The sequence below is a fragment of the Bubalus kerabau genome, chromosome X, assembly GCF_029407905.1.
Source record: "Bubalus kerabau isolate K-KA32 ecotype Philippines breed swamp buffalo chromosome X, PCC_UOA_SB_1v2, whole genome shotgun sequence".
In the NCBI taxonomy this organism is placed as follows: domain Eukaryota; kingdom Metazoa; phylum Chordata; class Mammalia; order Artiodactyla; family Bovidae; genus Bubalus; species Bubalus kerabau.
This window is the reverse complement of record NC_073647.1, coordinates 103,399,609-103,425,896: the sequence shown is the minus strand read 5'-3', so window position 1 is coordinate 103,425,896 and position 26,288 is coordinate 103,399,609. Positions and strand designations below refer to the sequence as shown.

Genomic DNA, 26,288 nt, shown 5'->3' with positions numbered 1-26,288 from the left:
CTCCTCTTCACATGTGCTCATTTGTGTGAAAAAAAAAAAGAGAAAGGATAAACTAGAAATTAAATAGGTTGGTTACCTCAACAAGGAGGTGGAGGGGAGGGCAAAATGGAATTCAAACAAAAACAAAGGAACCTAACCATATTTCAAATGAATCATGCAGCCTCATGGGGGAGGGGCATTGGGGAGAGGGAGAACTACCCCAAGCAAATTTTTAAAAAATCTTTTTGGCCACTGGCATGTGGGATCTTAGTTCCCCACCCAGGGATCAAACCTCACCCCCTGCATTGGCATCTCAGAGTCTAAACCACTAGACCACCAGGGAAGTCCAAGCCAAGCAAATTTTAAACACAGTATTTTGACTACCATCAGATTAAAAACAAAAGGAACTGCATTGTATTGAAGCTATGGTAGTCTTGTTAAACACAGTATTTTGCCTAGAAACCAACAGGAATCTAAATACAAAAGAAGCTGTAAAAAAGTATTGACCTCTAGTTGATAGATTTGTTTTTCATAGTTTATGGGTAAGCAATCCTGGAGTTAATGTGCATTATGATTACACAAATAAGTAAATTTATTGTGGACAGTGGGAGATAGGTTTCTTTCTGTTGGAGAAGAATATCAGTGCTCACTTCAAGCACATATACTAAAATTGGAACGATACAGAGAAGATTAGCATGGACATTTGAATCAGTTCTAATGAAGTGGATGAAACTGGAGCCTATTATACAGGGTAAAGTAAGCCAGAAGGAAAAACACCAATACAGTATACTAACGCATATATATGGAATTTAGAAAGATGGTAACGACAACCCTGTATGCAAGACAGCAAAAGAGACACAGAGGTATAGAACAGTCTTTTGGACTCTGTGGGAGAGGGAGGGGGGGATGATTTGGGAGAATGGCAGTAAAACATGTATAATATCATATAAGAAACGAATTGCCAGTCCAGGTTCGATGCAGGATACAGGAAGCTTGGGGCTGGTGCACTGGGATGACCCAGAGGGATGGTATGGGGAGGGAGGTGGGAGGGGGGTTCAGGATGGGGAACACGTGTACAACTGTGGCGGATGCATGTTGATGTTTGGCAAAACCAATACAATATTGTAAAGTAAAAAATAATAATAATAAAAAAAAGAAGAATATGAAAAGTGAGGAAACTAAAATGAGTCTTGTGTGTTGTGTTGAAATGGAAGTTATTAGTAGTATACTTATGTTTTTAAAGTACATATACCTAAAAAATAAAAGGTACTTACCCCCATGGTCCAGTGGTTAAGACTCCTTGCTTCCATTGCAGAGGGTACAGATTCTATTCCTGGTCAGGGAACTAAGATCCAACATGCCACACAGCATGACCAAAAAATAAAAATAAAAAATACATATACCTATAGCAAAATATGTAACTAGATATAATAGATATGTGTGTATACATGAATTAGTTCATATACGTGTATTTCTTAGCTCTGTACACTGAGACAGCATAGAAAAAATTACACTCTAATAGCAATGAACACTTTCTCAACTGGGGCTAAAAAGGAATAATGTTGAGTCTGGAGCATCTTGTAATGCTAGAAAGCAAGGAAGTGCTTTTTTTAAAAAAATGATGGGGCCATGTCAGAAGGACACAAAAGTCAACCTGAAGGAGCTTCCACTGGTCAAATCTGGGACAATTTGAGCGTCAAAGGAAATAATGATAGTGATTGATTATAATCTATGGAATAAAATAAGAACGAGTCTGTACAGATCTAAATACATAAATGGGGAAGAAGAGAAAGCTCTTTCTTACAGTAGACTAGTAACTAACAAATATCAAAGGAATGTTGGTGTTAGGAAATCATTGATGGATGCTGAAGTCAATAGTTCAAAAATTTTATATCTAAAGACAGGCTGATAAAGCAAAGGCGGCAAAATGTGAACTGATGAAGCTGGCACAAGGGTACAGGTAATTTCCTTATGGGCTTCCCTGGCAGCTCAGACAGTAAAGGACCCGCCTGCAATGCGAGAGACCTGTGTTCAATCCCTGGGTTGGGAAGATCCCCTGGAGGAGGGCATGGCAATCCACTCCAGTATTCTTGCCTGGAGAATCCCCATGGACAGAGGAGCCTGGCGGGCTACAGTCCATGGGGTCACAAACGGTCAGACACGACTGAGTGACTAAACACATTTCCTTATACCATTCTTGCTTTTCTGTAAGTTTAAAATGGCATAAAATCGTTTTTCTCCTCGCCCCACTAAAAAGACAAAAAAGAGAAAATAGGGCATATCCTAGTACCAGATATGTTGCTGCTAAACATGCTAATTTTTTTCTTTCCCAAATAAAAACTACTGCTTGGGTGGCAGGGTTTGCAGCGGTGGCCGGTAAGCACAAGAGACGTTCATAATGCATTTTAACACTTATTTGAATGTTCCTGATGTTTTGCTATCCTAGTTTTGTTTTTTAAGTGAAGCTTTCTCGTTTGATTCACTGCCATTCTTTCCTTGCAGGTATTTTAAATTTATTGGTGGCTGGGCCCTTTACCTAACAGTATCATGTTAAAAAAAAAAAAAAAAATCAGCGTCAAATCTTTGAAAAAAAAAAACAAAACACGCCAAGGGCTTCACAAGAGACGGGATTCCCTTTTTGGGGTCACCCGGAGGAGGGCCGGAACAAGACACGCGCAAAGCTTCCGCTTTCATTTCCACTGTAAAGCCGACCATCTTCCTTAAAGGAGTACCGCGGAAGCGCGATTTTCGGTCGGCAAACACTTCCCTAGCGACGAGTCCCATGACACAGGAATGTCACAGTGTCGCATCACAATGAATAGTCTAATGATAGCTCAAAAACCAGATCTAATGACCTGGATTCTGGTAAAATCCTAAACTGCAATTCACTTAACCGGCCAGTTTTTTTTCTCTTGTCTCGGTTTCCAAAACGCTGAACTTCCGGAGTAGACTCCTCCCCCTCTATTCCTGCCCGGTGGTTTGGTCCGACCCAATTCTACTGACAGGAGAGACAAACCGCGTCGGCGCAGAAAGCTGTTGGGGGGGTGGGGGGGAGGAACATGGCGCAAGCTCTGTCTGAAGAGGAGTTTCAGCGGATGCAGGTACCGCTCGGCGGGGAAAAGCAGGCTAGGTGACGGGGGTGCGGGGAAGAGAGAGATTGTGCCACTGGCTTTGAACAGGGGTTGGTTGGGATGGACCTTGAGTCTAAGGGGTCTGGAGAAGGGAAACTGAGGCTCCGAGTGGTGAGACTACTGGATTCTAAGAGACTGTTGGGCCCTCAGCGGTTGGATTCTGTTAGCCTTGTGGGTGGAAGAGAGATCTAGCGTGGGTGATACCTTACTGAGACCTGGAGGGGACGAGACCTTTGGGAGACACCCTAGGTGGGCGATTATATTGCTGAGCTTTGAGGGAAGGAGATCCTGAGAAGGCGAAACCATTTTGCCTGGAGAGGAAGGAAGCGGGCGTTGGGTTGTTTGCGTCATGGTGGGGGGAGCCCTGGAGAGGGCAATACCATTACTGGTGGGAGGTAGACATTTTTGTGGGAGATACCACTATGTCAGGGCACTGGGGAAAGACCCCACATGTTGTCATTGTTCTTGGGAGGTGGAGCTTCTGTGCAAGGGGTGGTACCATTGGATGATTAGGGGTGATCCCATTAGGGCTGGGGTGATGAAGGCCCTGAATGGGTAATACCATTAATCCTTGTTGGAGAGAGAACCAGAGGAGGTGAAAGAGTGATACCCTTGGACCACGTGGAGAGGAGATCACCGGGCTCTGGGAAGGTACCCTGAGTATTCTGACCACTTGATTCTTTTGGTGGGGCTCTGAGATGGGATGAAAGGCCAAAGGGGGCCCTTGTTGACATAGTTCCTTACTGGGGAATACCATTGGATTTTGTGCGTGGGTAGACTCAAGGGGGGAAACCCTGTGTAGGGTCTGTGGGAGGACAGGAGGAACTCCAAGTGAAGACAGATAATCCATTGGTCCTTGAATGAAGGAAACCAGTTGTCACTGTGTGAAGGACCCTGAGGGTGGAAGGGCGAGATAATTGGACCATAAAAGGGGAAGGCCCTTGTAACTTGTGCATAAGAGTTATCCTATGTGAGTAAGGGTAATCCACCTAACCCATCCAAGGCCTTGTGGGGGAAAAACCCTGAAGGGTATAGGTTCATCTCATTGGATCATGACTGGGGAGATCTTGAGGGGTGTAGGAGACCCTTGAGTGAGGAAGATTGATTCCATTAGTCATGAGTGAAGGGAAAACCATTGGACTCTGATGGATAGAGACTCTTAAGTGGGTGCCAGGGGTGTTCTCATTGGATCAGGAGAGGGTCCGGGAGTGGACAGGGGCAGGAAAGGTTGTATAGGGGCCAAGCCCTCTCCCCTTTAGCAGACCACCCAGGAATGGAGTCTAGTGCCATGGGAGAGAGGGAAAGGTCCTGGTGCTGTAAGGGATGGTTGTTCTGGGAAGAACTGGCCTCAGTGCCCTGAGGGGCTGATAGGTAGGGATATGCTGTTTGGAATGCCGCATACTTCACTTGTCCTCGATTCTTGAAAGGGATCTGGACATTTTGAGAGCCTTGCTTGTGGGGACCCCGGGCAGCCCGTTTTTACTCATTGAAATTAGTCATAATACCAAGCCCTCTTCCCTTGGGAAAAAGGGAAGAAGGCAGTCCCCTGCCCCCTACTCAGGCCAAGAGGATAGACAGCACCTCTGATAGAAGACTGAAAAGTGTTTAGTGTGTGACGAGGCCAGCCAGGGTGAGGAAGCCGACTTCATCCTGAGGGCACGGAGAGCCATGGAACACACAGGAACAAGAGATGGACTGGGTCAGCACTGTGGCATCACTGGAGTCATAGTTGGACTGAAAGGGGAGAGGTGGAAGCAGCAGGGAGATGTTCAAGGCTGGCTGTGGTCATAAGTAGAACTGGAGAAGGTGGGACAGGGGCTGAGCGGCTGGACTCATTTGGGATGCAGTAGGCACAGGTCTTAAGAGTGACTAAGAAGGCACAAGAAGGGCAACAGGGTCTCTGGGGCTCAGCGGGTTGGTTCCCTCCTCATGAGGGTAGGGGGCACGTTCCTGCCAAGTCATTTCCCTCCATGCTTCCCTCTCAGGCTCAGCTACTAGAACTCCGGACAAACAACTACCAGCTTTCAGATGAACTACGCAAGAATGGTGTTGGTGAGCCAAGAGGGTCTCATTAGATGGGGTTGGCTCTGGGGGACAGAGGCCAAGGGGGGAAAATACCTCAGAGGCCTGGCAGGAAGACCTTTCAGCTGACTGAAGCTGAGACTCCCTGCTTTCCCCACACCAGAACTCACCAGTCTTCGACAGAAGGTTGCCTACCTGGATAAGGAGTTCAGCAAAGCTCAGAAGGTACCTCCCTCCACCTACTCACTCACCCAAGTTTCCCTGTAGCCATCTGACTCATTCATTTGTCCAGTGAGCACCTGCAGTGAACCAGCATGTAACCTAATGTTACATGTTGTCATCAGTCATTCAGAAATTTCTCGTGGAAATCTCCTTTGTTTGGTAATTTTATCTAATTTTGTTTAATTTATTGATTAATTTTAGTTTACTCTTACTTCATTTTTAATTTCAACTACTTATTTAAAATAATCAAATCTATCAGTAAGTCACCTTGACTCTGCCTTCTGTCCTCCACTCACATTCCTGCCTTGTCCTCCTATTCCCCACCCCGTCCTGGTCCTGTTGGTAAAGTGAGACTAAACCTACCTCTCAGATCCTTTGAAGGTGAGATAGCATATAACCTGTCATGGCCACTTAAGGCATTCAAGGCCCTCTTTTGTCTCTTTCTTCACTGCTCTGTCCCCAAGCATAGCACAATGTTATACATAGTATGTGCTCCACAAACATTTGCTAGATGAAGGAATACAGAGTGCAGAAAGTCTGGCAGTCAGAAAGCAGGGCTTCTCTCTCTTTGATGGGGTGCTGATTTCCCAAACTGGCAGTGTCCTCAGCTGCCCAGCAGAGGAACAGCAGTTTCCATGGTTCTTTGGAGGGATCCACATAGATATGTTTGGACAGATGTAGCAATGAAGCCATAATTTCTGAGCCCAGAGATCCAGCCTGTGAAGGGTTAAATACTATGACCCGTGAAAAGCTCAAGAGCTTAAAGGAAAGGGTGTAAGCAGGGTGCTCCATACTCACTCCATTCCTTTGGGCTATAAATTGTTGTGTGAGTTCTGTGGTTATAGACACCCCCATCCCTCAACCCCTGTCATCATTGTGTCCCCTTGACATTTGCCACAATCTCTCCATACCCTAGTGAGGGAGTCCATCTCTATTCACCTTATCTCTCTTCCCATGCCCCTCACCTTTAGGCACTGAGCAAGAGCAAGAAAGCTCAGGTAAGGGGACCCCTGGCGGGTAAATGTGTCTGGTAGACTGCCTTAGAGGGGATGTTTCGGTATGCTGGGATCTCCTTGCACTGGCCTTTCTTTCTCTGTGTGTGCACTTGCATCTGTGACTACCTCCCAGCCATGTGCTTTTGTGTCTGTTTTTTGTGTTCCTGTTTTGTCTCTCTCTGTGTGTGTCTTTCTCCCTTTTTCTTTATCCTCCTCTCTGAGCCTCTCTCTGTCTCTGTCTTCCTGTTCTTCTTGGACTCTTGTTTCTCTCCCCAACCTTCTCTTTGTCTTTCCCCCACCTGTTCCTGTCTCTGTCATTGTTTCATTTCTTCTTTCCCTTTCTTTGTCTCTCTTGACTCCTTTTTCCTCACTCCCCTGTTCCTCTCTCTTCCTGGTTCATTTCTTTCCCTGACCCCGTCTCTCTGTTCCATTCTCCCTCTGTTGATCTCTTTGTTCCTATCTCTCCATCATCCTACCTTTTCTTTTTCTCTCTCTCTCCCCCTCCCCATCCCTCTCTCCTTTCTCTCTAACCTCCTTTCCCCATATCTCTGTTTTCTTTCTCTCCAATTTCTGTATACCCCTCTTTTCCTCTCATTCTCTCCCATGTCTTTCTCTCCCTCCCTATCTCCTCTTTTATTCCTCCTTATATCTCTCTTTCCCCTTGTATCTCCTGATTTCACCCATCTCATTCTTTGTACCCTGTGTTCTCCCCTCAATGTCATTTTCTCCATTTCTGTTTCTTTGCCCTATTGCTCCATCCTTTCTACCCCTGTTGGAGACCTGGCTTACATCTGCCACTGCAGGAAGTCGAGGGGCTGCTGAGTGAAAATGAGATGCTTCAGGCAAAGCTGCATAGCCAGGAGGAGGACTTCCGCTTGCAGAACAGCACGCTTATGGCCGAGTTCAGCAAGGTGCTGGTGCCCTGGATAATTGAGGGGGGTTGCGAGGGGTAGGGACCACATGGGTTATGGCTGGAGGGCTGCTGAGGGTGGTTGGACAGAGGCTGGCCCTGACTCACTGTCCATGGTGCTGAAACACGGCCTGGAACTGTGTTGGGGGGCAGTGGTTTGACAGATGGGACCACTCACTGCTGGGATTAGAAGGCTGCAAGCCTTAATGTCAGCTGGTTCTTGACCAGGTCACTCCTTTTCTTTGAGCTTCAAGTCTCCTGGTGTATATTTTGGGGCTGGTGCTATGCAGCCCCAGGTTACTGGGGGGTCTTAGGTAAAATTCTTATGCTTAGTATGGGATGGAAAGATGTTTAAGCTGCTTCCCTTTTCTCTTCTAAGTTTTTAGTGTCTTTTAAGGGGAGAAGTCTCATGGCAAAAAAAATAGGTATTTCCAAGGCTCTACCTGAGAATGTAGGGCTCGAGACTTCAAAAAAGAAAACAAAGCAAAGTATGTTTGTATGCAGGTACGCAGTATGGAGTATGCAAGTATGCAGGTACGATACCAGAGGCAATTTAGTAAGTAATAGTAAAGATCCAGAAGGCCTTGATTAAACTGTCGGCTCTGCCTTTTACTAACTGTAACCTTAAACAATTCACTTAAGCTCCCTGTTTCTTGGTTCCCAAATGTTAAAATGGAAAAGCTGATAATGACAGTACCTGCTTGGCAGGGCTTTTGTGTATACTGAATCAATTAATGTCTGCAAACCACTTAGAACAGTCTTGCACATAGTATCAGCTTAAGTTGGTGTTAGCTGCTGATAATACTCTTTTATTAGTTCATTTTCCCTCTAAAATATTTCTTGACTATTTAAAAGGTTTATATCTATCCTATGGCCTTGCCCTGCCTCAGCCCTTACCACCTATTACCTGCTCTATTCCCACAGCCTCCTTGCTGTCTCCTCACTTCCAGCTTCTTGTACCAGGCCTGGTCTAAAGAGTTCTGACCTGCAGGTCTTACCACATTGCTCCTTTCTACAGTACCTCCCAGTGGGTCCTTGTCCCCCAAAATTCAGAACCCCTGGTGCTCACATAACAGCTGACATCATTGCCTCACTTTTCACTGCTGCCTTCCTCCAGCCTCAATGGTATCATGGTTCTTGCTGGGTGAGGTAGGGCAGTTATTCCTCCAGAAATCCAGCTCGTATTTCTCAGCATCTGCCCTGAGCTAGGCACTGGGCCAAGTATAGAACCTCCTTCACACTCCCCCTCCTCCTCCTAGAAGCTAAAAGTGCTCACAGGGAGGCCTGAGTTCAAGGCCTGTCTCTGCCACTTATTTGCCAAGATATTTCAGCTCAGTTGTTCCTTCAACAAATAGTTACTGAGCCCCCACTGTGTGCTCTGTGTTCTGGAAATAGTTCTAAGTAGCACAGAATAGTCCTCCTTCTTGGGTAGCTTGTATTTCTGGGAGTGGAATGGGAGAAAAAAATGATACTATAGTAGACAAATAATAGCACCGATAGCTGACAGTTATATTGAATTTACTGTGTGCCAGGTCCTATTTGGGCTTCCCTCATAGCTCAGGTGGTAAAGAATCTGCCTACAATGCAGGAGACCTAGGTTTGATTCCTGCGTCAGGAAGATCCTCTGGAAAAGGAAATGGCAAACCACTCCAGTTTTCTTGCCTGGAGAATCCCATGGACGGAGGAGCCTGGCAGGCTGCAGTCCATGAGGTTGCAAGAGTTGGACACGACTAAGTGACTAAACCACCACCAGGTCCTATTTATGGACTTGCTTGGTGGCTCAGACAGTAAAGAATCTGCCTGCAATGCAGGAGACCTGGGTTCAATCCCTGAGTTGGGAAGATCCCCTGGAGAAGGAAATGGCAACCCACTCCGGTATTCTTGCCTGGAGAATCCCATGGACAGAAGAACCTGGCGAGCTACGGTCCATGGGGTTGCAAAGAGTCAGACACGACTGAACAAGTAGGTCCTGTTTGTTGTGCTTTACATTATTCACTCGTTTAATTCTCTTGGCAAAATGATGAGATATCATTACTATCAGGAAAACAGTCCCAGAGAGATGAAAAACTTGGTGCCAAGATCAAATGGCAGAGTAGAAATTCACATGCAAGCAGTCTGGCTTTGGAATCTGTGCTTGTGACTCTATGTTATGAAATAAAATTTAATTGTGAATCACAATTTATGATCCAAAATTTTTCAGAGATGTAAGAAATTAAAATCATACTAGGTAAATTTAATCATAGTTTGTGCTAAGTAAGAAAGAAGTGAACAAAACGCCATGCTAGCAAGTATTATTGTTTCTGTGTTGGGGAATATTACTTGAAAGGTGACGTTTGAGCAGAGCACTGGTGGTTGCAAAAAAGCCAGTCATATGAAAGAAATGGTGCTTTGGGTAGAAAATATGCCAGACAATAAAATAAAAATTTCCTGTAGGCCTCAGTATTCTCATCTGAAAATGGGGACAAAGGATCTTGTCAGGTCTACTGTCCAGTAGTTGAACAGGGGGCTGGCTTAGTTGGATTTGCATTGTATTCTTCATGAGCTCTCCCAGGGCTAATGATAGGGAGCTGTGGGCAATACTGATCCTGGAAATGCTCTGAAAGCTGTCTGTGGTGCCTTGGCTCCCAGATGCAGACTGCTTCACAGAAGAGGGCTGGCAGTGGGGCCATCCATCATGTTGACATCTGGGACCAGCAACTTGTAGAGGAGCCTGAGGTCTTGAATTGTGACTGTGAGGTTGGACGTGGGCAGGTGGAAAATTGTTCTCAGTATTCTCAAATCTTCTGTTACTCTTTCACTTCACAGCTGTGTGAGGTTGTTTAACATCTGTGCCTCAGTATCCTTATCTGTGTAGCCTCTACATCACAAGGGTGTTATGGGAACTAAATGAATTGTAAAGTACATGGACCAAGTGCTATGTATATTTCAGCAAATGCTGTTCTGATTCTTTGCTTTTCTGCCACCTCACCTGTCCCCTGCTCAGCTCTGCAGCCAGATGGAACAGCTGGAGCGGGAGAACCAGCAACTGAAGGCTGGGGCTGCCAGAGAAGGGGCTGCCCAAGCTGGGAGCCTTGTGGATGGGGAACTACTGAGACTGCAGGCGGAGAACACAGCCTTGCAGAAGAACGTGGCAGGTGTGTGGACACCCTGCTGGTAATATGGGGACCTTGGGGCTTGAGTCAGGTGTTGTCTTCCCTCAGAGAAGGTACAGGCTTCAGAATCAGGCTTGGCCCTGCCGTGAAGCAGTGTTATGACTTCGGACAAGCCATTTCACCTCTCTGAGCCAAAGCTTTGTCATCTACCAAGTGCATGCACCTGGAAAATCGTAATAGAGATAAGAGGTGATAATCTTTCTGAGTTTAGTTCAGCACCTGATACCTAGCAAGTGTTACAGATTAGCAGCTAGAACATCAGAAAGGAGATGTTTGCTAAATGGAGAAAGGGAAGGCAGGAACGTTAGGAAGATTCTGAGCCCAAGTTGTCAGTGGGGTCTGGGATGAAAGCTGAAAGAAAGCTTCATTGAGTGTGGGAGTGTCCTGATATGTGGACTTTTGGAGAGCAGCTGGGGCTTGTGGGGTGGTGGGTGATAGTTTGGTGATCAGAAGGGAGACTTTGTAGAATGTGGCTGGGGATTAGAGGTTGTAGAAGGATTCAGCTGTAAGTGGAGGAGGGTGGGTATCACCATCACCTTGGAGGACTGGGAGGGGCTTAAGGATGGAGTTGGGTCTTGAGAAACTAACTTGGGCTGATTTGATGGTAGATAGGATTTCTGTGGTTGGTGGGGCTTAAAAGATTTGTGAGAAGTGGGGGCTGAACCTTGATTTTGTAGGCTTGTGACCATTGGAGCAGGGTTTCTGTTGCCAGTGCTCCCTCTATTTGAGGTGAGTCAGGGGTCTTCAAAGACTACCTCATCCATCATATGTCTGTTCTGCCCACTAGCCCTGCAGGAGCGCTATGGGAAAGAGGCTGGGAGGCCCCCAGCTGCCAGTGAGGGTGAAGGGGACCCCCCAGGGGGCCCAGCTTCCCCTCTTGTGGCCCCCATGCCATTGGCAGAAGTGGAACTGAAATGGGAGATGGAGAAGGAGGAAAAGAGATTGCTCTGGGAGCAACTGCAAGGCTTGGAGGTGAATCTGGGTCTGTTGGGGCTGGGGTGCCAGAAGGCAGGTGGATGCCCTACCTCTGCCTGGTGATGTCTGTGACATCACCATCTTGTGGGCTGATGGATTAGGAGGGCAGGGAAAGGCACAGGCCCTACCTCCTGCCTTGCTGATAACAATTCCCTCCCTCATCCATTCTGGCAGACCTTGAAGCAGGCTGAAACATCCAGGTTGCAGGAAGAACTTGCTAAGGTGGGGCTGCTAAGCTTTCCCTGGACTTTGCCCTCACCCACTCCCTGCCTGCCATGCTTCTGTTAGTAGGATAGAGGGGCAGAGTATCTCCTCAAAGCCCAATTTCATCATCTGTGAAATGCAGAGACACACATTTATGTCACAGATATGCTTTCAATATGATATGGGCTAATGTCCCTCTGTGTCTTGTGCTTGGCAAGTCCCATCCCATCCTTCTGTGTCCTCCCAGCTCTGCTTGTTCATTCATCTGTCCATCCATCCATCCAAGCATTTATAGATTGCTGGCTCTTAGGGACTTGAGACCCAGTGGTGAGGCAGCTAATTATGATCCTGCTTTCCAGGACTCCCAGCCTAGCTATTCTGTGATGTGGCCATCAGTCAATAGATTGGGGGCATATGTTGGGCTTTGGAGCCAGAGGAGCTGGGTGGAGGTCACATTTTTGCTGCCGACCAGCTGCCCAACCAAATTACTTAACCCTTCTGAGACTGTTTCCCCATTTGTAAAGCCAGTAGTGTTCACTGCTCAGGACAGTTTTGAGGATTCTGTGAGGTAACATAAGTAAATCCCAGTTTCCAGAAAGGCCTTAGTGGAAAGTGTCTGTAAACATGAAGTTAATTTTTGTCTTTATTAATATTATTCTCATTATTATCACTTGTCTGTAACCCCTTCCCCAACCTCAGCTCTCCGAGAAACTGAAAAAGAAACAAGAAAGGTAAATTTCTTTTTTTCAGAGCTGGGGAGGAAGGGGTTTGGGGGGGACTAGGGAGGAGCTTGACTAGTGGAACTGATCCATATACATCTATCTTTCTGTGCCTAGTTTTTGCCGTCTGCAGACAGAAAAGGAGACACTATTCAATGACAGCCGGTAACTACCAGGGTTGGGAATATTGGTAGATAATATGGCAGTGCCCAGCATGATTAACCAAAGATCCTGGGGCCAAACTAGGAGACTGGGCCTCTGGCTGTGGTCAGCGTGTCCCCACCTCCACCAATCACCCCCAGGAACAAGATTGAGGAGTTACAACAGCGGAAGGAGGCTGATCTCAAAGCCCAGTTGGCTCGAACTCAAAAGCTGCAGCAGGAGCTCGAGGCTGCCAATCAGGTGAGGGGCTGGTTTCTGAGATCACTGGGATAGGGACGGGGCTGCAAGTCTGGGCAGCTCTGAGGTCCGCGGAGGCTAGCTGGGGAGTCTGATAGTTCCTGTGTTAGAAATATAAGGACTGAATGGGTCCTGGACCCCCTAGGAGTTAGGAAAATGGAAACTGGGGAACCCTGAGAGCCCTAGGGGTTGGGCTAGGACTCTGCATGAATCAAAAATCTCAGAGGGGCTGAGGACTAGGGCTCTGTGTGCCACAAGTGTGGATGAATCTGAATTGCTGGGGTATTAGAGATAGGAATCTGAAGAAATCTGTGGTCACTGGACTGGGACCAGGAGTTGGAGCGAGTCTGAACTCTCTAGAGGCTGGGTAACTTTTAGAACTATGGACACAGCTGGGCCTGGAGGCTGAGTGCCTTTGAGACCTTCAGAGCTTGGGAGCTGGGTTGGGTCTTGAGATACCTGGGAATTTGGATCATGTGAGCTGGGTGGTCCTGAGATGCCTGGGGACTGTGGATAAAAAACTGGTGAATCTGAGACATCCAGAGATTGGAGCAAAAGTCTGGGGAGGTTTGAGGCTCCTAAGGGTGTGGGGCTGGGTGACTTTAATGTCTCCAGGCTTCCCTTTAGAGTGAATGTGTCTGAGGTCCCTTGGACTGGGGGATATAGTGGCTTTGAGTCTAAGACCCCTCGGAGCTGGGGACAGAAGTCTAGATAAAGCTGGGTCTTCAGTTAGCTGGGTCTGAAGATCCCCACTGACTGGGGGCAGGAGTGGCAGGTGAGGTGTCGGTCTGAGACCTCACCAGGAGCTGGAAACTATGCAATTGTATCAGTTTGAAACCTGAAGGATCTGTGGCTGTGAGTTTGGATGGGTCAGAGACTCTTGGGGACTAGGGACATGGGAGTTGCATGTGTCTAAAACCTCTGGGGGTTGGGGTCAGGAGTCTGGGTGAAGCTGTAGTCCCTGGGAGTTGAGTGTGTCTGAGAATCCTGAGGCCCCTGTGCTGGACTCTGGGTCAACATGGGACCTCGCATGGTTGGGGGCTGAGTGAATTTGAGATCCCTAGGACTGTAGGTGTTTTCTGAGGTGCTTAGGACTGGGATGTATACAGGGGTGTGTGAGGCCCCTTGGGATAATGACCTAGAGTGTGGGTGAGCCTGAGATCGCTGATAGCTGGGTAGCCCCAGACCCTCAAGTGCTGGCAACATGCTCCCCCTTCCATAGAGGAGGTCTGTATGATTATACGTACCCCAGGGGAGGCTGAGGTCTGGAATGGGCTCCCCTGACCTGGTCCCTACAGAGCTTGGCAGAGCTGAGAGATCAGCGGCAAGGGGAGCGCCTGGAGCATGCGGCAGCTCTGCGAGCCCTACAGGATCAGGTATATTGTACTGAGCGGGCTTGGGGAGGTGGGGGTGAGGGCAGGTTGAGCGGGTACTGTGCAGGCAGGCAAGGACCCAGGGGTCCTACTTCCCCTGGTCGTGGTTCTTGTGGGTGTGTCCTTTCTTTCTTGGCTGCGGGTAGGTCCTGTTTTCCGGTTCTGGACCCACTCTCACTTGTTGTGGGGTGGGGCCAGGTGTCCCTCCAGAGTGCAGATGCGCAGGAACAAGTGGAAGGACTTTTGACTGAGAATAATGCTCTGAGAACTAGCCTGGCTGCCCTGGAGCAGGTACAGGATACATGGGAGCCCATGCTGATCCCTCCCTAGTTCCCCCATCTCGCTCTGCTTGTGATCCACATTGGGGTAGGGTCGCCTGGACTTCATGCTGTTCTCCTGCCTCTGCTTCTATCTCATTCTCAGCTTCTTTGTCTTGGCTTCCACCCCTCTTCTCTCTGGTCCCCCATCTCTGCTTTTCTTATATTCTAGTTTCTCACTGCTAAAAAGCCAAGAAGTGTACTAATCTTAAGTGTACATTCAGTGAATTGTCCCTGTCTGTATATTTATCTATCTCTGTGCAACCACCACCCAGAGGAAGATATAGAGCATTTTCAGCATCCCAGAGGCCCCTATTACCTCTTTTCAGTCAGTACTTCCCCGAAATAAGCACTTCTCTGACCTTTAGTAACATAGATTAGTTTTGTTTGTTCTTCAACTTCATGTAAATGGAATCAGACACCCAATCTTATGTCTGGCCTCTTTCTTGAAGCATTCTATCTGTGAGGTTTATCCATATGTAGCACTAATCTGTTTTGCTATCTCTGTGTACTATTTCATTGTATGAATATACCACATTTGTCCAATCCCCTCTTGATCACTTTGACTGATTTTCTCTTTGAAATTCTCTCTCTCCTCCTGGCTCTCCTTTCATCTCTCTCCCTGTCTCCCTGGGAACATCTCGTGACTGGCCCCTGGGGCCTCTTTCACTCCACTCCCATTACCACCATTCTTTCCAGATCCAAACAGCAAAGACCCAAGAACTGAATATGCTCCGGGAACAAACCGCTGGACTGACAGCTGAGTTGCAGCAGCGGCAGACTCAGTATGAGGACCTCATGGGACAGAAAGATGACCTGAACTGCCAGCTCCAGGTGACACCTCTGGCTTGCACCTGTCTCCCCCTAGTTCCCTAGTTCTGGCTCAGTGGAACTTCCCATGAGGTGCGGTGGGAAGACCATGGAGTCAGGCAGACCTGGGTTCCAGTATGACTTCCGAGCTTATTAGCACCAGCGTGTCCCAGACCAAGTCATTTCACTTGAGATTGAGCCTCTTCAGTTAGTTAGGGTAGCCAATCTGATTCCATAATAGAAACCAGAATAATGGTGGGAGAATTAATGCTGAGGAGCAGCTAGGGGTCTCTGCATGTTTCTAATCTAGAAACAGAGAGACCATCACTCACTTGACCAGACGTATCTTGGGTGACCAGCACCTCCTGGGGGCTCTTGATCAAACTCACTCCCTTTGTCTCTGCATTAGGAGTCATTGCGGGCCAATAGTCGGCTGCTGGAACAACTCCAGGAACTCGGGCAGGAGAAGGAGCAATTGATCCAGGAACTACAGGAGGCTCGGAAGGTGGGCAACACTGAGGGGGTCGCCCAGACTGCAGGGGCACAGGTGATGTGGGCCAACCCAAGGGAATGGGAGGGGGCATAAAGTAGCCACTTCTATGAGGAGGGGTGGGTGGCTTAGCCTGGTCAGTGAGGCTGGGGGAGAGGTGCACTTTGGCTTGTTCCTTTGCCCTTACTTGGTTTTGGAGAGGAGGTTGACTGGCGTCCTCCTGCCTGCCCACCAGAGTGCTGAGAAGCGGAAGGCCATGTTGGATGAGCTGGCCATGGAGACGCTGCAGGAGAAGTCCCAGCACAAGGAAGAGCTGGGAGCAGTGCGACTACGGCATGAGAAGGAGGTGCTGGGGGTGCGGGCCCGCTATGAGCGTGAGCTCCGTGAGCTGCATGAAGACAAGAAGCGGCAGGAGGAGGAGCTGCGTGGGCAGATCCGTGAGGAGAAGGTGGGTGGGTAGATGATGGTGCCCTTCTGCCTCTAAAACCTGGGGAGCGAAGCACTGCTGATGGGCCAGGGGGTGGCATGGGTGAGGTTCCCACTTCTCCACCTGGCCCATGGTGGCCTGCTCTCTCACAGGCCCGAACGCGGGAACTGGAGACTCTTCAGCAGACGGTAGAAGAACTTCAAGCTCAGGTACACTCTATGGATGGAGCCAAGGGCTGGTTTGAACGGCGCTTGAAGGAGGCTGAGGTGAGTTGGTGCCTGTGGATGCTCAGAGGCTTGTTGAGAGGGTACCCATGGCAAACAAAGGGACCAGGAGTGGTCAGGCCCTGGAAGTTTCTGAGATACTCTGGACTTGAGCATCCTCACTGCACTTCCTGGCTTAACAGCACCCCTCTGGGGGGGAATGGGGCATGGTCATCAATCAGTAGGGCAGAATGTCAGCTGTGCAAATTTGAAAAGGCACCTCTTCCTTCTTACACTGTGCTTCTGTCAGGAATTTATTATAATACAATCATTCTACTTTTGTTCCAACCACAACTTTTACTACCATTTTTTGGAAAACTGATGATAGTACATAAGAGGCTGTGTCACATGGCAGTGAAGAACATACAAGCTGGAGCCAGTTGTTTGCCTGGGTTTGAATCCTGGCTAGGCTGCTTTCTATTATAGCTGTGTGGCCTTGTGCAAGTTATTTACTTCTCTGTGGCCGGTTTTCAACATCCATAAAAAAATGATAACAATAATACTTGCTGTCTAGGTACTATGGGAGGGTTCTATAAAATGAGGTAATACATATAAAGTCCCAGGTGGCGCTAATGGTAAAAAACCTGCCTGCCAATGCCTACCTGCCAATGCAGGAGACGAAAAAGATGTGGGTTTGATCCCTGAGTCAGGAAGATCCCCTGGAGGAGGAAATGGCAACCTACTCCAGTATTCTTGCCTGGAGAATCCCATGGACAGAGTAGCCTGGTGGGCTAGAGTCCATGGGGTTACAAAGAGTTGGACACGACTGAAGCAACTTAGCATGCACAACATTCCTGGCGTGCAGTAGTGCTATGTTATGTTTTATTAAATAAGATGTAAATGCAGATGTTGGTCCTTGATGTGACACTTCCTCATCCAGTGTTCCCTGTGGGAGTGTCTTCTCTGCACACCCAGGGGCCCACTGCAATCCCTTACCCTCCTCACTGGGCGTGATGTTCTCTGGGGGGCTGTGGTCAGACCTGGGACTTGTCTTGTAGGAATCTCTGCAGCAGCAGCAACAGGAACAAGAGGAAGCCCTCAGGCAGTGTCGGGAGCAGCACACCAGGGAGCTGAAGGTACCTACTGTATGACAGCATTCCTCTCTGGTGGGAGGACTGAGGTTTCCCAGGCCTTGGCCTGAGCTGCCTTCTGCTTTGCAGAGCAAGGAGGAGGAGCTACAGGGTGTGCAGGAGCAGCTCCGACAGGCTCAGGAGGAGCGGGACTGTCACCTGAAGACCATCAACAGCCTGAAGCAGGTCCCTGGTCCCTCCTGAGCCCTTGAAACACCCTGGGGATCAGCATGCAGTGGTGGGGCAGGGAGGGAGCACACCACAGGCAGCCATGCTGGCACCCACAGCCATGCTCTCTCTCCCACAGGAAGTGAAGGACACCGTGGATGGGCAGCGAATCCTGGAGAAGAAGGGCAGTGCTGCGGTATGACAGCACATGCTTGGGAGGTGTTCATGCATGGCCCACTCCTGCCCTGTGGTGCCCCACCTGTGGGCCCACCAGGCCTCAGCCCCCCTCTTTCCGCCTTTCCCCACAGCTCAAGGACCTCAAACGGCAGCTGCACCTAGAGCGGAAACGAGCAGATAAGCTGCAGGAGCGGCTGCAAGACATTCTCACGAACAGCAAGAGCCGCTCAGGTGAAGGGCCCAGAGCACAGGGGAGGCTGAGGTGTGGGGAGGCGTAGCCTGGGCTTGAAGGCTGGGGCTGCTTCCTGTACTTTACTCTGTAGAGCACTCCTGTGTCTTCTGTCCCTCTTGAACTTTGTCTTTTACCCTTTCTCTGCATCTCTCCCTCCTCTGTTTCTCTCTCTGCATTCTCTCTCTGGGCTCGCTCTCCTTTTTGCTTTATCTCTTCTGTTTCTCTCTCTCTGCCTCCTCATTTCATCTCTATCTGCCTTTCTCTCCCAGCCTTCCCTCTCTAGTTCTCTCTTTTTCTCATCCTGCTCTTTTGTTCTCTCTGTTCCTTTGTCTCTCTCTCTCCTCGGTCTCTCTCATCTGTCTTTGTCTCTGTCTGTCTCCTCACTACCCCTCATACACTCCCACACCTCACCTAGTGTCTCTCAGTCTCTTGTGTTCTTTCTCTCGTTCTGTAAATATGGACTGATCCCTCACACTCACATCTGGGGTCCCTGATAGGAACCCCCTACCCCAAGTCTCAGTCCTCCAGGAGTTTCCTATTGAGCTGGGGAGACAGACTTACAATCAGGTAGCAGAACTACCATGTGATCATTATGCAGTTAAAATCTACATTATTTCTGCCACTTAAGGCAGAAGATAAAACAGAAAAATTTGAATTGCCTCAGACTTCTTTTTTTTTTTTTTTTAACAAAGAAATGGCCTAAAACTGTTTAAATAAGTTGCAGTGATGGCTCTGGTGCATTTCCTGTATCACAAGTGAGAGAAAACTTGCTGCCTATCCCTCCCCAGCCACCCTGCTCTTGCTGGAGACCCTTGGCTTGTTGTGTCAGCCCCCCTCCCTGACACTCAGAAGCAGCTGCAGGAACAGAGGCACATGCTTGGTGGCTGTGTTTCAAGTGATCTGTCAAAAACGGGTGTATTTCTCACCAAATCACTGTCTCGCTGAGGCACTCAGTCTCCTGAAGTTACCTCTCTTTATAAGGGAGGACTTTTATTTTTCTGTTGCAAGTTGCTGTACAAATCAATAAACAGATTCAAACTGTGTGCCATACATTCTATTTGTCCATTAGGAAAGTCAGATTTAGGTGTATGCCTCTGAGTCTATTGCCATCTTTTCTCTCTGTGTCACTACTCTGACTTGTGTCCTAAACCAGCATCTCTGTTAGCCTCTATCATCTGCTCTGGCTTGTTGTCTATCTGGGGTCTTCTCTCTGCATGTGTGGGTGCCCCTGTGCCCTCTCCAGCTATTGTGTACCTTGAGTCTGAGTGCATACACCAGTTTATGCCCATTTGTGCCTGCATCATCTCTTTCTCCCCATCTTCACCTTTGTTTCACTTCTGGCGTGTGTTTGCCTAGAGAAACAGCTCTTTTTTCTGCTTCTGCCTTTCCCTACCCTACTGTCTGCATCATGACTGAGTGTCTCTTTGCCTCTCTCCATCTCTGTCAAATCTATTTCTGCCTCTTCCTGCCCTGGGACCCTGGGGGATTGGGGCTCAGATTTCTCTTCCCTCTCTGCCCAGGGCTCGAGGAGCTGGTTCTCTCAGAGATGAACTCACCAAGCCGGACCCAGACTGGGGACAGCAGTAGCGTCTCCTCCTTCAGCTACCGTGAGATCTTGCGGGAGAAGGAGAGCTCAACTGTTCCAGCGAGGGTAAGGGGCAGGGAAGAACCTACAGCCCCAGCTTCTACCCACATTCTGGGCCCAGCACACATATATTCTTGTCAAGTTTTCCTCAAGCTCACAAACTTGGATTCAGATTGCTTAATGGAGGATGAACAAATTATTTTCTCTGACCCTCTGTTTCATCATTTCTGGGCAAATTCTACCTTTCCTGGTGCCATAAAATATGTGGCTCATAGTAGGTGCATTATCCATGTAGGAGATCCTTTTTTTCCCCAATTCATAGTTATCACTGGGCTTCCCTTGTAGCTCAGTCGGTAAAGAATCTGCCTGCAATGCAGGAGACCTGGGTTGGATTCCTGGGTCTTTCAAGAAGATCCCCTGGAGAAGGAAATGGCAATCCACTCCAGTATCCTTGCCTGGAAAACCCCATAGACAGAGGAGCCTGGCGGGCTACAGTCCACGGGTCACAAGAGTCGGACATGACTTAGCGACTAAACCACCACCACCATAGTTATCATTTATTATTGTCGTCTATGTCAGCTTCCTTGCCAGACCCTTATATTTGGAAATAACTTTTTTATCATTCTATAAGTAGTTTGTGTACATTGTAGAGGGGCTTCCTTGGTGGCTCAGTGGTAAAGAATCCGCCTACAATGCAGGAGACACAGGAGACCCAGGTTTGATCCCTGGGTTGGGAAGATCCCCTGGAGGAGGGCATGGCAACCCACTCCAGTATTCTTGCCTGGAGAATCCCTTGGATAGAGGAGCCTGGTGGGCTACAGTCCATAGGGTCACAAAGAGTTGGACACGACTGAAGCAACTGAGCATGCATGCACATACATTGTAGAAAAATTAAAAAAACACAGCAAAGATTTTTTTTAAATCTAAGGAAATCACATCTTTACCATCCAGAGATCACCACTGTAAATTCTTAGTTCATACCCCTCTAGACCCCTCTCTCTTTTTTTAAACCTAAATAAGATTGCAAGTAACCAACTGATCTCTACCATCCTAATTGGTAAATGTTCAAGTGATGTGGGTTTGATCCCTGGGTCAGGAAGATCCCCTGGAGGAGGAAAGGTCTACCCACTCCAGTATTCTTGCCTGGAGAATTCCATGGACAGAGGAGCCTGGTGGGGTACATTCCATGGGGTTGCAAAGAGTCGGATACAACTGAGCACTCACACATCTTCTGTAGTACTTTGACCTTAATCAGATTTCTCTGCTCCTGCTGCTAAGTCGCTTCAGTCATGTCCGACTCTGTATGACCCCATAGACGGCAGCCCACCAGGCTCCCCCGTCCCTGGGATTCTCCAGGCAAGAACACTGGAGTGGGTTGCCATTTCCTTCTCCAATGCATGAAAGTGAAAAGTGAAAGGGAAGTCGCTGAGTTGTGTCTGACTCTTAGCGACCCCATGGACTGAGCCCACCAGGCTCCTCCGTCCATGGGATTTTCCAGGCAAGAGTACTGGAGTGGGGTGCCATCAGATTTCTCTAGTTGGTCCCAAAATGTCCTTTATTGCTGGTTTTATGAAAACCAGCATTCAATTTCGAGCACACTTGTTGCATCTGGTTGCTTTATGTCCCTTAAATCTCTTGAATCGAGTGTGATCCCTCATTTTCATGACATCATCCTGTAGAAGAGACCAGCCCAGTTAACCTGCAGAAAGTGTCCCACCTTTGGGATTTTCCTGTGGGCTTCCTGGTGGTGTCATTTAGTTTGTTCTTCTCTCCCCTGATTCTCCTGCCAACTGGGAGAACTCAGGGGCCCCAGGCTCTCCCTTCATGATCTCAATAAGTCTATACTGTGTGTGGTGTGATGGTTCTTGTCTCCCTCTTTAGGCAAAGGGGGATCCAGAGTCTCTGAGGGTGCCAAGACTTGTCTATAGTTTGTCTGCAGCCCCAGTTGCAAAGCCCACCCCCGGCTTGGTTCTCCTCAGTCCTGGATCCTATCTGGGGTGACAGTGCTGAGCCTGGGCTGGCCTCTCCCCCACTCTTCCCTGCAGTCCTTATCCAGCAGCCCTCAGGCCCAGCCCCCACGGCCAGCGGAGCTGTCAGATGAGGAAGTGGCTGAGCTCTTTCAGCGCCTGGCGGAGATGCAGCAGGAGAAATGGATGCTGGAGGAGAAGGTGCCATCTGCTTGCTTGTCCTTGCTTGGCCTTCCTTGGCAAGGAGGCTGGGGTGGCAGGAGTTGGGGGTGGAGATGGGGCAGTATCTGGCCAGGCCCCTCCTCCTGTGTAAACATGCTGCAGTTTAGGGTCTGAGGTGGGCTGGGCCACCCTGCAGGTGAAGCACCTGGAGGTGAGCAGTGCGTCCATGGCAGAGGACCTCTGCCGGAAGAGCGCCATCATTGAGACCTATGTCATGGACAGCCGGATTGGTAAGTGCTGCCTCCCCAGCCCTCACCCCTCATCCAGCCCCTCACCTGCCCCTGCCTTCCCTGCCATCCAGAGCTGTGGCCTCTCTGTTCTGACGGAACTCACCAAAGTTACTGCAAACACCACAGGTGGTGGAGTAGGGAGCCAGCCAGGCCAGGACCTTACTGCCTTCCTCTCTACCCCATCTCTCTTCTCGGTTCCTCTCTCTTGTCTGAGGCTCTGTCATCTCTCCACCCTCCTATCTTGAGTGTCTTTCCTTCCCATTCTCCTTTCTCCTCCCTGTGTTTCTTCCCCTCCTTTCTCTCCCTTCTCTTCTTTCTGCCTCATCCCTGCCCCGCTTCATTATGGCTCACTGTTCCTACTGCCTGTCTAAATGGTTCCACCACTGGAAATTTTCATTCTCTGGATACATAGCCCTTTTAGGGTCCTTCCCTCCTCCCTGCTCTTCCTCCCCTCTCCTCCTTTTCCTCTTCCTTCCCCCACCCCATCTTTGTTTCTTTTGTCCCTTTCTTTCAGACCTTCTCCTCTCCCTGTTTTATTAAACCTTAATCAGAACAATACCACTTGACCCGTGCTGAGAGCTGACTGTGTTGCACACAATCATAGGCATTTTTCCATGAGTGAGTTCTTATCCTGATTTTTCAGGGCTGCACAGCTAGTAAGTGAAGCCAGGGTCTCACATGGCAAAGCCTCTGCCCCTCCATTAGGCTGCTCCTCCCATTCTTCTCCCCTACTCCCTGTTTCCCTCTTTCCTGTTCTGTCTCTGTCCATCTTGGCCAAGGGGGTGGTTCTCAGCCTGGGTCCTTGCAGATGTATCTGTGGCAGCAGGCCACACAGACCGCAGCGGGCTGGGCAGCGTCCTGAGAGACCTAGTGAAGCCAGGTGACGAGAACCTTCGGGAGATGAACAAGAAGCTACAGAACATGCTGGAAGAGCAGTTGACCAAGAATATGCATTTGCACAAGGCAAGTCTGGCCTGTCAGCCCACCCCTTTGTCTAGCCACACAGCCCCTGGGTCATCTGCCAGTTCCCCCTTCACCTACCCCATTCACCGTGTGCTCCTTCCCCCTCATCTTCCCATCATCCAGTCAACGTACTCACTCTCAGTTTTAATCTTTTTTTTTTCTCAGTTTTAATCTTTCACTCTTCCTTCTGTCCTTGTATCCACGCACTCATCCAGTCATACACATTCAGCCACTCTCCCATCAGCCCACCAACTATTTGTCCATCTGCCTTGCTACCTGTCTGATCATCTGCACATATCTTTGCATCCATTTCCTGACATCTCTCTCTCTCTCACACCTAATCATCAGTTACCCCTTGTCTTGCCTTTCACCCACTTGCCCAGCCCTCTGCCTGCCCACCTGTTGTCCTCCATCTGTCCTATGAACAGTTCATCTGTCCACCTGTTTCCCTACCATGGATCTCCCATGAATCCACCCATGTGTCCACTCACCCACCCTGCCATCCAAGTATTTCCCCATCTCAGGGTAAGTCAGAAAGGATACAGGTCCAGCCCCTACCTCAGAGAAGCAAGCTCACTATTCAGTAGATAAGAAGGTGGTGGGGATAGGGGTACAGCAGATGATCCACTCCCATGTCCATATCCCTGGCTCTAGGCACCCCTCACCCCCTCATACACAGCACACACACCTTTCCTGAGCCCAGCCCACTGCTGGGAGCTCTGGGATTTTTTCAAATACCTTCCTGTCTCAAGCTAGACATACCTGGAGATCGAGGGGATGAGATGAATGACACCCAGGCTTGGTGAGGGTGCCATCGCCTGCCACCTTCTCTGACCCCTGATGGCTCCATTGTTTCTTAGGACATGGAAGTTCTGTCCCAGGAAATTGTGCGGCTCAGCAAGGAGTGCGTGGGGTCCCCCGACCCTGACCTAGAACCAGGAGAAGCCAGCTAAAGACCTGCAGGCTGCACCCACTCCCTTCCTTCTGTGGCTCCCAGGACACCATTCCCTTGGGCTGTGGTGGGAAAATGGGGGCTGGGGCCAATATCAAATAGGTTGGGAGACTGGACATTAAAGGGGTTGGAGGCCTGATGGCTGGTGTCAGTGACCCTGTCTTAGGGCTGAGGCCCCTGGGGAGTGGGGAATCCTGAGGGGAGGGGCAGGGTTTTCTCTTCCTCCTTGGTCCTGGCTCCCAGGGGCCTTTGCCTTCATCTCTGCATGAGCTCTCCCTCCAAGAGACCAACTCTTTTTAATTTAATTTTATTTTTTAATTTATGTCTGGAAGCCTGGCTACTCTGCATTTGGGACTGGGGATGTTGGGTGGGGCATGGTCCATGTTCAGCGTTCTAGCAATGTGTGTGTGTGTAACGGCTGTGCAGCCAAAATACCATCTGGCCAGATGGGCCCACCCACTCACTGTCTGCTCTGATTCTTTCCAACTATGAGGGATGTGCTTGGGGTAGGGAGGTTACTGGAAGGGGGAGGGTGGTCACTGGGTGCACCTTTTACTCTCTTCCCCCACCCTCAGCCAGCCTGTCTCCAGTTACAGTCTCTCAAACTGAGTGGAGCAGAAATACCCACAGACATGTATGTGGGTGGATCTGTTTGGGGTGTGGGTATAGATGAGTGGACAGATGGGAGGATGGATAAATGGTTGGATGGACTGACGGATAAAGTGGAATGTTGCATGGATTGGTGATGGTAAATAAATGGATGGATGGATAAGTGGGTGAATAAATGGACAAATGGGTTGCTGGACAAGTGGATAGGTGGAGGAGGGACAAGTGGGGATATAAATGGACAGATGGATGGCTTGGGGGATGTGTGGATGGATGAGTGGCTAGTTTGATGGATGAGCTAATGGGAAGACTAAAGAGTAGGTATAATAAATGATAGATAGAGCTATGGATGGGCTTCCCTGATAGCTCAGTTGGTAAAGAATCCGCCTGCAATACAGGAGATCCCGGTTTGATTCCTGAGTCGGGAAGATCCGCCAGAGAAAGGATAGGCTACCCACTCCAGTATTCTTGGGCTTCCCTTTTGGCTCAGCTGGTAAAGAGTCTGCCTGCAATGCAGGAGATCTGGGTTTGATCCCTGGGTTGGGGAGATCCCCTGGAGAAGATAAAGGCTACTGGCTCCAGTATTCTGGCCTGGACAATTCCATGGATTGTATGGGGTCACAAAGAGTCGGACACTACTGAGTGACTTTCACTTTCAGTTTTAGAGCTATGGATAGATAGATGGGTGGTGGTGGGGAATCCATATGGATAGGTTGGTAAATAGGTGTATGAGGTTAATATACAAATGGATGAGTGAATGGGTAGGTGAGTTAATGACTAGATGGATAGGTGACTAGATGGTGAGTTAATGACTAGATAGACCCATCTAAATGGATAGATGGGTAGGTAGAAGGAAGGGTAGAGAAATTGATTGTGTGAGTGGAAGAAGGAATGGATAGGTGGGCAGTGGGTATGGGGAGGGATGGAGACATGGACAGATCAGGATTGTGATGAATGGAGGATTACATGGGTGGACAAGTCCATTGAAAGGCTAAAATTGGTCCTGCATTACTGCTCCCCGATTGCCACATAACTTTAATTACTAAAGGTGAGGCGTCCTCTGTGTGCCATGCCCCTCTCACATCACTCCGTTTAATGCTCCTAATGACACTCATGTTGGGGTAACTCTCCATGGACAGCAAAGAAAACGATGCAAGTTACTTGCTCAAGGACACAATCAGTGGCACAGCTGGGGTTTGAACCCACCCATGCCTCAGGCACTCTTGCTGCCCGGGAGCAGAGCCCTCTAGGGAAGGAGGCATGATTTGAGGCTCCTGGATGTGGACAAATGGGGGAGACTGCACCTCAGAGTGGAGACTGCCGGGGGGAGAGCGTGCTACCTGGCCTTGTCCCCATCTGTACTCCCCTTATACTCCCACCCCTATTTCACATCTGAAAACGGAGGACAGTGCTCCAGTCCCACAGCAGGTGTCTTAGAGCTGGACTCTAACCTAGGACTGCCAAGGGGTCTGGCATCTAGAAAAACGCCCCCCCACCAATCCCCCGCCTCCTCCAGCCTAGGGGGCAGGGTGGGGACACAGCGCTGCATCATTCCCCATGGCACTCTGCGCTCTGGGGCCATTAACTGATGCTTCCCCATCGATCGATCTGCTAAGTGCTGCTGATTCAGGCGGGTGGGGGTGGGGGCCCTGGGGGCAGAGGGGGTAGATCTGGGTAGGAAGAGGGGGGAGTCCAGGAAGGAGGTGGGGAGAATTGGCAAAGCTCCCT

General features: G+C 49.1%; 1 protein-coding gene and 1 pseudogene across 8 annotated transcripts; both read left to right on the top strand.

Annotated features, from left to right (window-relative positions):
• Nucleotides 1–621: 621 nt before the first annotated feature.
• Nucleotides 622–678, top strand: LOC129640477 (uncharacterized; annotated as a pseudogene).
• Nucleotides 679–1,834: 1,156 nt separating this feature from the next.
• Nucleotides 1,835–24,414, top strand: GRIPAP1 (GRIP1 associated protein 1). 8 transcript variants are annotated; one of them, XM_055563566.1, is made up of 27 exons: nucleotides 1,843–3,080; nucleotides 5,096–5,162; nucleotides 5,296–5,357; nucleotides 6,326–6,352; nucleotides 7,153–7,260; nucleotides 7,764–7,793; nucleotides 10,243–10,393; nucleotides 11,199–11,383; nucleotides 11,561–11,608; nucleotides 12,290–12,321; nucleotides 12,427–12,474; nucleotides 12,612–12,711; nucleotides 14,007–14,084; nucleotides 14,280–14,372; nucleotides 15,098–15,232; nucleotides 15,618–15,713; nucleotides 15,934–16,146; nucleotides 16,278–16,391; nucleotides 17,387–17,464; nucleotides 17,549–17,644; nucleotides 17,766–17,822; nucleotides 17,935–18,034; nucleotides 19,556–19,686; nucleotides 21,666–21,788; nucleotides 21,946–22,039; nucleotides 22,848–23,002; nucleotides 23,863–24,414. In XM_055563566.1, the coding sequence occupies exons 1-27, from the start codon at nucleotides 3,039–3,041 to the stop codon at nucleotides 23,953–23,955; spliced, it is 2,556 nt and encodes an 851-aa protein (XP_055419541.1). In that variant the 5' UTR covers nucleotides 1,843–3,038; the 3' UTR covers nucleotides 23,956–24,414. The 8 variants fall into 8 exon arrangements, with proteins under 8 accessions (XP_055419543.1, XP_055419541.1, XP_055419544.1 ...); XM_055563572.1 differs by lacking the exon at nucleotides 1,843–3,080 and adding an exon at nucleotides 3,635–3,761; XM_055563568.1 differs by lacking the exon at nucleotides 11,561–11,608 and having other exon boundaries at nucleotides 1,835–3,080.
• The last annotated feature ends 1,874 nt before the right edge of the window (nucleotides 24,415–26,288 follow it).

Coding starts and splice junctions, on each gene's coding strand:
- GRIPAP1 (XM_055563566.1), top strand. CDS start 3,039: ATGGCGCAAGCTCTGTCTGAAGAGGAGTTTCAGCGGATGCAG. Junction 7,794..10,242: donor TGGAGTATGCAAGTATGCAG/GTACGATACCAG, acceptor TCCCCTGCTCAG/CTCTGCAGCCAGATGGAACA. Junction 17,465..17,548: donor AGCACACCAGGGAGCTGAAG/GTACCTACTGTA, acceptor TCTGCTTTGCAG/AGCAAGGAGGAGGAGCTACA.